Raw genomic sequence first — 14431 nt, forward strand, 5'->3', positions numbered from 1 at the left:
GCTGCTTTGATTTCATTATTCATCTGGTCTAGTTAAATACACTGCCCTTAGAAAAGGCCCTTTACATTTAACAAACTTATCAACAAATAAAGCCAGCAAAAGCTGCCTGGTAACATCAACCTTTCTCAGAGTGTATTTGGAGAGGCTGCAGCTTGCCCCTCACTGTTGCTGCTGCCAACACAACATGACGTAAGCCAGGGGGTGGAAGGTCAAGAACGGAGGCTCCTTCTTCCGACAAGCTGGTTACGGCTGATAATATTCCACTACTATGCTCAGTGCCCCTTCCCTATACAGTTGTTCTCCTTCTCCTGAGGATGACTCTGTAAACACTGCAGCAAAGCTGGCATGTTTCTGTGATGGAGGATTTAGATTCAATGCCCAGTGTCTGCTAAGGAAATAGCATCACAATCCTGTGACATCCTGAAACCCGAATTCTTGTGGTTTGTTTCCATTATTTGTTTGGCAAGGAGCTGATAATATTTTATATGTAGGCGGGGGGAGGCTCATCAGAGAACATTCCCTTCCCACTGTTGGGCCTGTGATAGTGACAAGATGGAATGGGTTATGGGAAACACAAAATACATACACACAATGTTACAGCACTCTGCTTATGAGTGGATAGCTGTATGCTCGTCCCCTGCTTTGGTGGATTCATTAGCTGTTTTCCGTAGGATCTTTGCTCTCCAGATTTTGGCCCTTCCCATGAAGTTGATCCTAGTATTTCCCAAACACACACTCTTCTCTGGGACTCTGCATCTGGAGTGGAAGTTGGTGGCTAGTCCCCTATCTCTAATCAAAACCCAGGATTCCAGAACAGTGGGAAAGTTGGGATCCAGATCTAGACTTTGAGTGAACTTTATGTCAGTGTGTTTTAGAGATGCTCCAGACACTGTGAACCTCACTATAGCTTCAGGGCATGTGTGGATGGGTGTTTGGGTGCAGGTTATTATTTTATCTGTACCCATTCTAATGACTATTCCTAGCTAATGAATCTTCTGGTTAATTCTGAAAAATCACTCAGCATGAATAGCATGAATCCGTTTGATTTTCCCATCTCCCCAAAACAACACATGGCCTTGGAGAGTCTGACAAGAGCTGTGAGTGATACCTAGATAGCATCTGGAGCTAGTCTGGAGTTTTCAGGTGAATGGGCAACATAACAAATTGGTGAACAGAACGGTGCCAGTCTCGAGCTCATCTTGCATCAAGGATAAAGCACGATTTCTCAGCTGTCCCCACTGAATGACTGGTAGTAGATGCTACACCTGTGACCTTCCCCTTGGTTTTGAAACTCAGGGCTGTGTTGTTTGTTACATTATATGGAGTGATGCTGACCAGCAGAATGCTCTCTCTGCTGCATTCAAGTCTTACCTTCCTAATCTCTGGAGCAGGACACATGACTGGGATCTGTGGGGATTCAGTGTTTAGTCTGCAAAGGGAGCTGCTCTCACTCCAGATGCATCGGTGCCCCAGGTCCTCTCTCCCCAGGCACTGAGAACAGTCTGCGCTTCCAGTTGCACAGTTATAGACCTCCACTAAACCACAGGAGACAAAAGACAGTGTGAGTTCCCAAGGCTGGGTCTTCCATGACTGTGCTTAGCTTTATACAATCAAACACCAAGCCAAATATATATATTAACCCATACAGCATATGAAATCCAACAGGCGAGCAGGACTGTTTGCACACAGAGCAAGCTGAAGGGGCCTTGGCTGTGATCCTAAGGATTTCCCAGAAGTACTGGGCACTCACTCCCACTACAATATGATTTAGCATTAAAAAAACAACCCTTTTGTCAGTTTATGTTACATTTTTCTAATTCTCAGTATCCACATGGGAAGCAGCTCGGCACAACTGATTCCATCCTGCTGCAAAGCAATCATATTGCTTCCATTTTCTGTGACAAAAATCTAATCGTTACAATGCTCTGTACAATGTTTACATTCCCCTTCCTTCCCTTTAGCAGCTATGAGCTTTCTTGACTCACTGTTCCACTAGGTCTGCTTGGCTCTGCTTCCTAATGATTTTCCTACAGTGCTTTCACCTCTTTATTAGCTGATTCCCAGGTTAAGTAACCTTCTCAACCCTCAAGCCAGGGGTGAAAGTAAGTTAGAGGACTTACCGGTATGCCGGAGTCCTGCGAAGGGGGCGTGGCCTCAACCGGAAGAGGCAGGGCCTTAACCGGAAGAGGCAGGGCCTTAAATCCCCGGGCCCTTTAAATCTTGATTTAAAGGGCTCAGGGCTCCAGCTGCGGTAGTGGCAGCTGGGATCCCGGGGCCCTTTAAATCACTCCAGGACTCCAGCTGCCGCTACTGCACCACAGCCCTGGGACCTTTAAATCACTGAGGAGCCCTGGGGGCTCCCAACTGCCACCGCTACCCCAGGGTTCGGGCAGCAGGGCTCAGGTGGGGGTTTAAAGGGCCAGGGCAGTAGCAGCGGCTGGAGCTCTGGGGTCCTTTAAATCCCCGCCAGAGCCTCGCTGCTGCTACCCCAGGGTTCGGGCAGCAGGGCTCAGGTGGGGATTTAAAGGGCCAGGGCGGTAGCGGGGCCTGGAGCTCCAGGGCCCTTTAAATCCCCGCCAGAGCCCCGCCACCTCTACCCCAGGGCTTCAGCAGCAGGGCTCAGGCGGAGATTTAAAGGGCTTGGGGCTCCAGCAGCCGCTACCGCCCCAGCCCTTTAAATCCCCTCTGGAGCCCCACCGCTGCTACCCTAGGGTTTTGGTGGCAGGACTGGAGGGGATTTAAGGGGCCGGGGAGCTCCGGGGCCCTTTAAATCCCTGCCAGAGCCCTGCCACCACTACCCCAGGGCTCGGGCAGCAGGGCTCAGGTGGGGATTTAAAGGCTTGGGGTGGTAGCGGCGGCTGGAGCTCCAGGGCCCTTTAAATCCCTGCCAGAGCCCCGCCACCTCTACCCCAGGGCTTTGGCAGCAGGGCTCAGGCAGAGATTTAAAGGGCTTGGGGCTCTGCCGCCGCTACCCATGGCTTTAAATTAGCGTCTGGGAAAACCGGTCCCGGTACGCCATACCAGGGCGTACTGGCTTACTTTCACCTCTGCCTCAAGCCCTTAGTCGTTGAAATGTGGGTATCCTATGAATCAACCGTTAAACATGTTCAGGAAACACTATTTTCACTTCCCCATTCCCTCAAACCCACACATGTTTGCAGGAACGTGTAAAACACAGAAATAATCTTACTCAGGAATGGCACTTCTCTTGCACTTTTCACCAGAGAGAATATCAAAGAACTTTATCACACAATTAATGAATCCCCCCTGCCTTCATATGCAGATCCATCACCCCTTTACAGAGGAGAAACTGAGGCACCAAAAGGCTACCTTTTCAAAAGTGCCCACTGATTTTGGGTTCCTCTGCTTTGGCGCACCCTACTTGAAAGATATAGGGCCTGGTTCCAGGGGCATGCATAGCTCTTACTGACTTCAGCTGGAATTGTGTATGCTTAGCATGTGGCCAAATCAGACCTTGGCTGTCTCAAACTGAACACTCTGAAATGGAGATCTCTAAAATATATGAACTTTTTTGAAAACATAGGCCCCTGCAATCTGCCTAAAGTCAAAGAGCAAGTCAGAAGTGAGACAAGAAGAGAACCTAAGACTCTTATCTCCCTGCTCTAACTACTTAACCAAATTGTTGTCAATTTTTTGTCTGGGGTTCAATGCCCTTTCCCAGCTCCCCACATAATGCAATAATCCACCTATGCTTAGGCTATTGAGTCTTCACAATTATGCATGCAAACCTCCCGTTTTCCATGCAAGAATTGCTGGTTTAGCTCCCTGAGTTAGTGTGTCACACTGGGCACTATTAAGACTAAGGTAATGGGTTACACTTTCTTTGATATTTTCGGAGACAGAAACATGGTTTAGAATAATGACTGATAAAGAAAGGTAGGGAAAATCAGCGAGAGTGGGGAAAATCAAAAGTAGCTTGACCAAGGCCAAAAGACGAGTTATACTGTTGTGTAACTGGCCCCATACATTTGGTCTGCAATTGCTTTTGTAAACCTCTCTGTAGTTTCAAATGTACCAATCTGACTAAGGTAGAGTGGAACCAGAGAAGTTAGTTGGTAGAGAGGTTGATTCAAGTTATGCAAACTTGAATCCAAACTTGGGCCGCATAAACTAACCACTCCTCCATGCAACTATGGATGTGGATTCAATGCTCTTTGATGGACTCTGTGATTTAGGAGGCTACAGGTGTTCCCCTCTCTGTCTTTTCTGAACCCAACAACACTCATCTGGAGACTCATCCTCTATCATGAAGAGAAGTGACCCCAGCTCAGTGCCCCTTTCCCTCTGTTACTCACCACCTAGATTAGTTCAAGAAATCAAAGTGCCTTCATCCTGATCCCCTCCAGCAGGGAACTCTGCCCCTGGGAACCTCTCACTCGTGATCCCCCGATACTGAGTTTTCAATGTTTTCCCCACTGCCTGATTCCCCTGCAAGATGCCTTCTTGCACCCTGCCATATCCTACCAGGAAATCTGTCTGTCCAGGCTTATAATAGATGTGTTTCAGTGTTTCTCAGCCTAGTCAGGATCTTCTCACTATAACTCATGCAAACGGCCTGATTCTCCTCTCACACCAACGTAAATTAGAAGTAACTCTAATGAAGTCATTGGAGTCACAATGATGTGAAGCTGGTGTAAGTGAGAGGAGAACCTGCCTCATAGATGCTACATGCAACATTAGCACAGGTTTAGCTGGAGAGTTCAAAGCATGGCAAAGGCAGAGAGGCAGGACAGAGGAGGCAGTCAGCACACGAACATTAAGTCTTGGCAGGCCAGTCTACTGAGCTTGTTCTGCCCTAATCAAGCGGCCTGTCTACATATGGGGTAATGCACTAAAACGCACTAAACAGGCTGTGTAGTAATTGGTCTGTGTAGATGCTGCAGGTACATGCTGAAAGCTCCTTAGTGTGCTTTAACATAATCCTGTTTCAGCGCTACACTAAAGCACTCTAGGGAACTTTTAGTGCGCACCAGCAGAGTCTACATGGACCAATTAATGTGCATCATGTTAGTGCACTTTAGAAACCAGACCCCTGTGGTGCGCGTTACATCACCGAGCAGACAAGCCACTAGAGTAGAGCTCCACTACTCCCCCACTGCTTTCGGTGCACTTTTAATCTGAATTCTTTGCTCCTTGTTTAGTTTGCTGATGCAGCAAGGAGCTTTTCAAAGAACCCTTGTATTTTTCCCAGAGATACAGCGTGGGTCTGGGGGAATTATGTTTATACATTCTATTCCTTCTCAAGATTTTTTTTAAAAGTGAATTTTTAAAATGCATTAAATGTTGATCCCAGTTCCCATAAAAGCTTCTGCAAGAGCCCTCCTCCATCTATGCTTATCTCCTTTGAGCTAAATTCCTTCACTGACCCTGGGAGACACTTCACATTTTCTGTTGAGATCTATTATTTCAGAATGTTCTGTTCTATACACTGCTGACAAGCAAGCCGTCTAAACTGGGGTGTTAGCCTGAGGGTAATCTTGTGTGTGTATGCAGGATTTATGTCTACGGCTGTGTATGCATGTTTGTCTGGGGGGTGTAAATGTATCTGACATGTGGTCTGTGTGGACACATACTCATGCATATTAAGCTGTGTGTATAAGATTTGTGTGAGTTGTGTGCATGCATCTGATACCCGATGAAGTGAGCTGTAGCTCACGAAAGCTTATGCTCAAATAAATTGGTTAGTCTCGAAGGTGCCACAAGTACTCCTTTTCTTTTTGCGAATACAGACTAACACGGCTGCTACTCTGAAATCTCTCTCTCTTGTGACTCTAGTGTCTTGTTAGTTTTTAGGAGCCTTTAACCTAACCAAATTAAAGCAGAATGAAAAATATCTTCAGCCCAAACCTGTCATCATCTGTGGACTGTCAATGAATCTGTCTGGCTTATCCTTCAGCTGAAGGTTTACCGGGAAGATATGGCTTTTTTCTGATGTGTGGAGCTGCATGAAGAAAGAAGTGAACATGTTGTAATGTAATTTACTAAAATAGCAGATTACCCCCTGCACACACACACACACACACACACACACACACACACGAGATGACTAACATCCTTCATTATAACAGTGCTCATACACTTTATAGCATTGTTTCTCAGAATGAGAGGCTCCAATCTTTAATAGAGGAAGCAGGGAAAAAGGAAAGGAGGGGTATTTTTTCTGTCCTCCTTAATTATTTTCAGGGAGACCTCAGCAAAAGCAGAACCATCCACCGTGGATGTATTATTTAACACAGGGGCCTGTATCTGCTGATCTCTAAGTGGAAATGAGCAAGAAAATGTAATAGGCTGCCCTGTCTACAAATTTTAAAATGTTCCACCAAAATATATGACTAGGGGAAAACTTTCCCCTCAACCTTCTTTTTAAAATGTTTCCATCAGAATCCTGTTCTGCAGTGGTACCACCTAACTCTATATGGCACTACGGGAACTTGGATATTTTGGGGACATTACTAACGGATACGGAGATCAATGTATGTAAATAAGGGATTATTCTTCAGGCCATAGCTACAGCATCTTTTTCTTCCCAGTTGTTATAAATTCCCCACCATACCCATAGCTGATACAGTCTCTCCACAAATCTCTGACATATGTTCAGCGGATACAGGGCGAAAGCCTGCTCCCACTGAGGCTAAGGGGATTTTTGCCATGGACTGCCATGGGGGCATGATTAGGCCTTGTAAAGGCTCAATTCTGCAAGATGTTGAGGGTCCTCATCTCAAACTGACACCAACAGGAGTTATGGGGACTCAGCACCTTGCAAGATTGAGCCCCAAGTGACAAAATGCTCTTTCCTGAAATACTGAGCATTGCCTACGGGCAGATTAGAAGCAACAGGATTAGATGAACCCTGTAATAGGAACTCCCTAAACGAGGCCAGTGAAGTGTATTGGGACATGCTGGGAACCAAGGTACTAACGCTGAGACTGAGTTGGGTGAGAGCTGCTAGACAGTCCGTAGGATAATGCAGAGAAGACAGGAAGCAGAGTGCCTGTGACTCTGGAATGCTCTCCCCAGCCATCAGCACATGCAAAGAGCACTCTGGGGCATCTCTCTGGCGATGCTAAAAGCCGCTTTGTTTCTTTTCCAGTTCCGCACTGTTTGCAGGAGAGGGGGTGTTTTATTTGTTGTATGTTAGGGAGGGGGAGGGGTGAGATGGGCCCTATCCAAATGCCCCTGTTTGGAACACAACCCAGACTGCCTTGCAGACCCTCTGCCCAGATACTTACCAGGACACTGCTGCACTGAATGGTGGAGGTGTTCACCCATCTGGCTTCAAACGTCCTGTCAGTTCCAAAATGACATTCCAAAACAGTATCCTAAAAGCAAGAGACAAGAGGAGAGAGTTTTTGCAACAACATACTTTCCTATTTTTTCCACCAGAGTCAGAGATGAATGGAGCTTCAGGGCTTGATTCTGATCTCTTTCTCCTGTGAACATCAGAAGTAACTCTATGGATCAGTGGAGTTACCAATGGGATAACTTAGTCAGAGGTTGGAATAGGACTCAAAGGTTTGAATTTGGGGATTACAGATCCTGATTAACCCTGGTTAATCATAAATAACAAAGGGAGTAACTGCTTAATCGCCACCATGTTAAAAATCACACAAGGGACAAATCCTGGCCCTTGTCTGCTATAGGAAAGCTGCTCTGACAGGACAACTGAAGATCTCCCTTGGAGTGAGGGAATCCACGGCTTGAGTAGGGGTGGGAGGTGGCATGGCCAAAGTGTATAGTACTCTGGAGATCCTCAGCCAGCACAATGACTTGTAGACGGCTTTTATAAGGGTGGAATTTAGAGTTGCTCTGAGGCTGTTCTAAGTAACAGCAAGAGCCAAACTGGTCTCTAGGAGTCTTGGTTAAGCTAAACTGTAACATGGCCAGTCATCTGGGCTTAAAGCCACTTTTGTCCCCCTAGTGTCAACTGTGCTGAGCAGAGGTATGGTACAATTAAGGATCTGGCACACAGTATTTTTCAAAAATAAATTTCCCTACACTATGTTACTAATAACACCAGAGGCCAAATTCTGCTCCCGGTCTTCCTAGTGTACACATCTGTGTGACTAAATCCCATCTCCGAGGCTCAGTGCAGCACTTTTAATGAGCACTAAATATACCCTAAAAACCACGGCACAGATTTGATAAAACAGCCTGAAACGTGAAAGAAGCTCCTGATTCATGGCAGGAGCCAACTGACTCACACAGCACACGTGCGGCAGCAAGAGCGAGGCTGAAATCCTTTGACGGTGAATCATTACACCAATCTTTAATGTATGCCCTTTAAACCGACCCATGCCCTCTCCCTCTTTCATTAACACATTAGCAGTCTCAATAGCAGCAGCAATGGATCTCGCTTCCTGGATCCCCTTTGTGCGGGGAATGATCATGAGTTACAGAGCTTTTCAAGAGCAAAGCAGCAGAACTAATCTTGCTCTGCTGCTCCAGGAGGATTTTGCAGACTGGAGGAGTGAGGAAATCAAATGGCAAGGTAGTCGTCTGGGCTGCCCTCTGGGAATTGAGGTGCCTCAGTAACCTTCCTGTTTATTCCATTGCTGATCAGGTTACACGTGCTATGTCTTCCTCTTTAGCCACCTTGTGGCTCCACAGAGGAAGCCGGATTTTCTCCCATTTTGCTGACAATACAGGGGCACATCCTTATTTACAAATACCAGACCTTAGACAGGAAATTGCAACCAAGTTACAGCAAAGAACAGTTTTCTTTGCTGGTGTAATCTACAGGTTTTCCCGAAGGTTTGTTAACATCACAGCCCTACAGCCTGATTCTGCTTGCCTGCTGCCCAAGCCCCTTACACCTGAAGACATGCCCAAGATCTGCTCATCACTCTGAATAAAAGACAAGATAACTGGTCATTGGTGTGTACATTTCCCCATTTGGCATGTGCTTTTGTGGTAACTGTGCAGATGAATTAGACCCACAATTGCACATGAAGGTTGGAGAACCTGACCCAAAACAACACAAGACAGTTTTCCATAAATACCAGCATTTATTATATTTCCTCTGTCCCTTCCTGGCTTCTAAAACACATCCCAGAATGCATCACTCTGTGGCCACTGCTATGATTTGCATTTGCCCCATGCAACTACCTACATGCCAAAGGATTTCACAGAAAGGGACATCATTTTTTAAAGTAAAGTTAAAATATATTTCTTTGCTGGTTTGGTTAGTGTGGGGCTTTCTGCCTATATTTCTGGACTTAACTTGGTCTTCATGTCAGCTTTTCCTTTTAACTGTGTTTCTTTCTTTTCCAGAAGCAAGGCCCTGGGGATTGCCCAGCACATTGCTTGGTGAGCATTCCCTCATGAGAGCCAGATACCTGCACGCTCACAGGATCGAACATGGAAAACATATCCACAAAAAGTGTGAATTTTATTTCCCCCAAACATTTTGTTCTAGTGGATATTTTACAATGTGCATAAATCCACATACTGCATGCATGCCATGAAAGGTCTGGCATTAACTATAATAGATCCCTAGAGAAAGTCCGTATGCAAGATGAATTTTCCCTTTGCTTTTTCTATTTCAACCCACCCACTCAGGTGGCTACTTTTCATGAATGTCCTCTGCTAGTACAGCTATTTCTGTGTTTAATGAAGGTGGAAAGGGTAAGCTGCTTAGGACTAGATTTTAATGGGAGTTATGTGCCTATATACCTTTGAGGATCTGGGACTTCACTCCTGTATAGGCAGAGGGTGGCACTCCCTCAGCAGAATCCAGTAGCATGGCTCTTGGACTTGTTATGTGCCACAGTAGGATCACTTGGTTAGCTCATTTGAACCTTTTTGCTTTGCCTACAAATTCAATTACCTTGGAGAAAGCAGCATTAGCCAGTGAGATCATGATGTCCTGAGATGCCCCAGTGGGCATAGGTTCTAGCGAGGCAGGTACAATCCGTGGACAGTCAGTGGTGCCCTGTAATTTAGAAGACAAGAAAACCAAGAAAGGTTAATGGGAAACTTTGCTGCGAGCATGTTGAGCCTCCTTATCACACAGACAGAAGGAAACACAGAAAAGTCATGAAAACATCACCTTCAGTCATACCTTAAAGTCAGCCTGAAGCCGACTAAACAAAATGAAAACACAAGCTGACCCCATGCTGTCAGGGAGACTGCATGGCTCATAGAACTGGGAATGTGACCCTAACCTTTTACCTCTGGGTCACCAGTTTAAGTCCAGCCCAGGAAGGTGGTGAACAAAAATCAATACCATCTGATGGCTGTGTGATAGCAACAAGATGGTTGCCTCAGTCCAGCTCCCAGCAGACAGCTGTCCCCACCACTATCAGCACTAACGGGCACCCTTGCTGGCGGTCTCAGTCTAAGACCAAACGGGAATGAAAACTGAACAACTCTCTTGCCTCGTCTTGCAGGGCTGCTCCACCTTCAGTACCTGTTCAGTTGTTATATAGAGGACTTCAGTCTCCCCGTGACAGGGCTGTCAATCTGGAACTCCTCACTTTGCACAGTAAAAAAATTGTTTGTAAATCAAAAGCAAAACCATATGCTCTCATCAGGTGCCACTCTGGGGCTGTAACTACAGTCCCATTATTATAGTCACTTAAGTGCTAGAGGAAAGTGCCAGAGGGACACTCAAAAAACATACTGCACTGTACAGTGACAAAGCTTCCTGCAAGATCCCCTCTCGTCAGCAGAAAGCAAAATGTCTTGTAAATTGTGTTGCACATTTCTTTAAGCCCCTGCAGAGATTTCACTTTACAGTGGCCTCCTCGGCACATAGGCATTTCAGACGTGTGTGTGCACGTGAGAGAGACAGAGTGTGAGAGTGTATATGTGAGTGTGTGAATGAGGGTGAGGGGCTATAAAGGGTTGTAAGAGGCATTAGAGAAGGAGCAGCCAAAGTATGGGTGAATTTAAAGATCCAAGTGAAACTGAAAAATTATTTTAAAAAGTCATTCATCCTGTGTCATCCCCCAATTTTTTTTCTCACTTGGGAGTGATGGCTCCGATACTGGTCTGACTCTAAGCCCAGATCTTTATGACAAACCCATCCTGTTCTTTCATGAAATGTAAACTGCACTGCAAACAGCAGCAACAAACTAGGCCAGGTTCTGCTCTCAGTTACCCCAGGGGACATCCAGAGTAATGTCTTTGACAGTGGAGTCTTTGGGGTAAATGACAGCAGACTATTTGATCTGATATGCAGAATAATTTATAACAAAGGGCATGATTCTCTTCTCACTTACCGTTGTTTTACTCCAGTGTAACTCCACTGACTTCAGTGGAGATATTCCTGATTTACACCAGCGTGAGATTAGAATCAGGCTGTATAACACTAAGACACACAGCTGAACATTTTCATATTGCTGGAAGCTCTCTGTGCACTGGGAACTCCTAGCATTTAAAGTGCCTCTCCTGGCTCTTCTAAGCATGGCTTCAGGGTCAATGAATTATCTTAAAGTGTTTGTTTGACTGCGGAAACCGAGTTTCAGTTTTTATCAGGACACTGATCTTAACCAAGCACAGTCAGTGCTGCCTCATCATGAAGATTAAACAACAGAGAGAGAGAGAGAGACACATGGGAGGGGGAGAGAAGTAAAAACAACAAAGAAAAGGGTTTGAGGGAGATTTCAGTCCATAGTCTCCTTGAGTGAAAAGGGTTAAAGCGAATGCAGCCGGGGACTGAAAATTTATGTGAAAGCTCCTATGGTCTTGTGTGTCCTTGCATGTCACAGCAACCAGCTTGGCTTGCCAGATAAATACTCTCACAGGGCTGATTAACTTGTTGTCCTGCAGTCCCTTCTCCTGCTGTTCATCAATGACTGGAAAGGGAATTTTCCAGCTGATTAGCTCATTCATGGTTGGATCAGGGAAAAGGGCCTGAATTTTTAAAATGCTCCTGTATGGAGCCGACGTGGCATTTTCTTCTCAGCAGCGATGCCACAGGTGCTTGATTTTTACATAATGTGGAAAGATTTGTAAATGTTGAATTCAGGGTTTCTCAAACTTCATTGCACCGTGACACCCTTCTGACAACAAAAATTACTACATGAACCCAGGAAGGGGGACTGAAGCCTGAGCCTCGCTGCCCTGGGGCAGTGGGGCCAAAGCCGAAGCTTGAGGGCTTCAGCCCCGGGTGGAGCAGGAGGGTCTGTAACCTGAACCCTGCCGCACAGGACTGAAGCCAAAACCTGAGCCTTCGGCTTCAGCCCTACGCGGTGGGGCTTGCACTTTGGCTTCAGCCCTGGGCTCAAGCAAGCCTAATGCCAATTAGTGATTAATAAATAACAATAATGATAGTAAGACAAGTGTCTTTGTTTTGTTCCCTACAGTTTAGGACGACAATCTACCCTGCACACTCTTCTGCCCATGTTATTCCACTCCCTTTGGATTCCTCCACTGGCTTCCTCTCCTCCACTTCATCAAATTCAAGCTGATCTTCAAGGCTCTGCATAATGTCCCCTCAGGAATTCTCCGCCTTCATCCCCTGCTCACTCATCATGGCCAACTAGACATCAGCTTGTGAAAAAGGGTTTTGGTTTTGCAAAAAGCAAAAGCAAATCCAGATGTGGTTTGGGTCTGGGTCCCATTTTATCTGATGCACCAAAATGTAAGAGGTTCTGGCACTGGATTCTCTTAACAATACTTTCCAATCAGTGGCTCATGAGCCCTGCAAGGCTGTTGAAGAGCAACCCATAAGAGTTATTTCCTGCTCTCCCTTTCTGAGCAAGTGAAGTACTGGGGAAGGGATGGGAACAAGCATTAGACCTTGTGGAGGCAGGAGAGGAACAGGCATAAGGACCCAAAGGGAGTCTGTTTCCAAAATATCAATCAAAAGGAAAAAATAAAAAAGATGACCAATTTCTTTCTGGATGTGGTTTGGCAGCTTCAAATTCATCCCAAGGCATAGAAAACAAAATTATCACTTCTCTGCAAACTAATGCCTGCTCTCCTTGTGTCAAGAACCAGCTAATCTCATGTCAATGAACAAGTTTCAGTGCAATTCTACATTTGTCAGCAAAGCTGCAGGTTCCATGCAGTGATTTCTTAGAAAAAAGTCAATCCAATAATGCTATGTGTTGTTTTTTTTAAGTCCCAGGAATTTCCTTTGGATTTAAGTAGAAATATCCTGTGTACAAGTACATGGTGATTATTAAAAACATTAAGGACTAATCTGTTGGTTGCTGATTCTCAATCAGCTCCTCTGCACTACTACTGTCATCCACTGCCAGGCCAGTGAAATCAATGGGATATTAGAATCTACACTGGTACATTCAGGAGTATGTGCGCGTACCTGGTATATTCAGCAGCACAGCAGATGCATTCTACCTGAATGTATCTGGAATATTTAGCACCAATAAGGAAATCAGAGACGGATGTATCTTTTCCACTTGGGATAACATTTTCAATAGCACCTAAGTGACTTCAGAGCCTACGTCTGACTGACTTTCAGTGAAATGTAGGCTCCTCGGGGCAGATTTTAAAAGGCATTTAAATTGGAGGTAGGTGCTTTTGAAAATCCTACCAGGCACCTATCTAGATTGTTAGGTGCCCAAATCCCTTTAAATATCTGGCTCTAACTGCCTAAGCCATTTTTGAAAATCAGATTTACGTGCTTCTGAAAATTTTACGTTTGGGATTTAGTCCTTCGTAAATCTTTTAAATGATTGTTATGCATTTATACAGCACCTACCATCTGAGGATGTCAAGGAGTTTTACAAAAAGGAAATAAGTCTCATTGGTAGGTACTATTATTATTTTCATTTTCCAGGTGGGGAAACTGAATCACAAAGGAAAAACGTAAGTGACTTGCCCAAGGTCACAGAGCAAACCAGTGTCAGGGGCAGGTACAGATCCCAGGAGGCCTGATTCCCAGTCCCTCACTCTCACCACTGGGCAACACTTCTTACATTCTCCATAATTAATCAGCACTGTGAACCAATGAAAAGGGCCCATATAACTGAATAAAAGAGGGCACAGCTTGCAAGCACAGTATATGTCTTTATTTGTATATACAATTACTGCAACTAGGCACACACATCGGGTAACTGTACGTGCAAAAGGGCATTTATGTGCATGCAATAGCCTGATATTCATGTGCAACTGTGCATTCAAATGTGGGTACCCATTGGCACACACTTTTTTTTGATGATTTGTCCCTTAATTAAAACTAAATTCATATCCCTGAAGCATCATTCAAAGACTTGCTCTAAATTTTTCAGTAGTAACAGCTGTGAACTCAAGAGACTCAGTGATTCTCAGATGCATCCAAATCTGGAGACAAATCCTCAGGGTTCTTACCCAGCTTTTATTCTGTCCCTACTAAGGCAAATCTCCCATTGACTCCAGAGGGAGTTTTGCCTGTGTAAGGACCTCAGGATCTGTCTCACTGAGCCTTCTGGAGGTGATTGCCTTTGGCAGCACTGAGCTCATC

The 14431-nt window shown here is 45.3% G+C and overlaps 1 protein-coding gene across 1 annotated transcript in view; it reads right to left on the reverse strand.

Moving 5' to 3' along the window:
• Positions 1–14431, reverse strand: part of PLXND1 (plexin D1) — a 126151-nt gene that overhangs the window by 59466 nt on the left and 52254 nt on the right. The window contains exons 9-12 of the mRNA XM_084634961.1: positions 9848–9952; positions 7251–7340; positions 5869–5962; positions 1372–1535 (exon numbers count right to left, since the gene is read on the reverse strand). Of these exons, the coding sequence (XP_084491087.1) occupies positions 1372–1535; positions 5869–5962; positions 7251–7340; positions 9848–9952 (453 nt within the window). The remainder of the gene's footprint in view (positions 1–1371; positions 1536–5868; positions 5963–7250; positions 7341–9847; positions 9953–14431) is intronic.

Source organism: Lepidochelys olivacea (assembly GCF_965140295.1).
Source record: "Lepidochelys olivacea isolate rLepOli2 genome assembly, chromosome: 7".
Taxonomy (NCBI): Eukaryota; Metazoa; Chordata; order Testudines; family Cheloniidae; genus Lepidochelys; species Lepidochelys olivacea.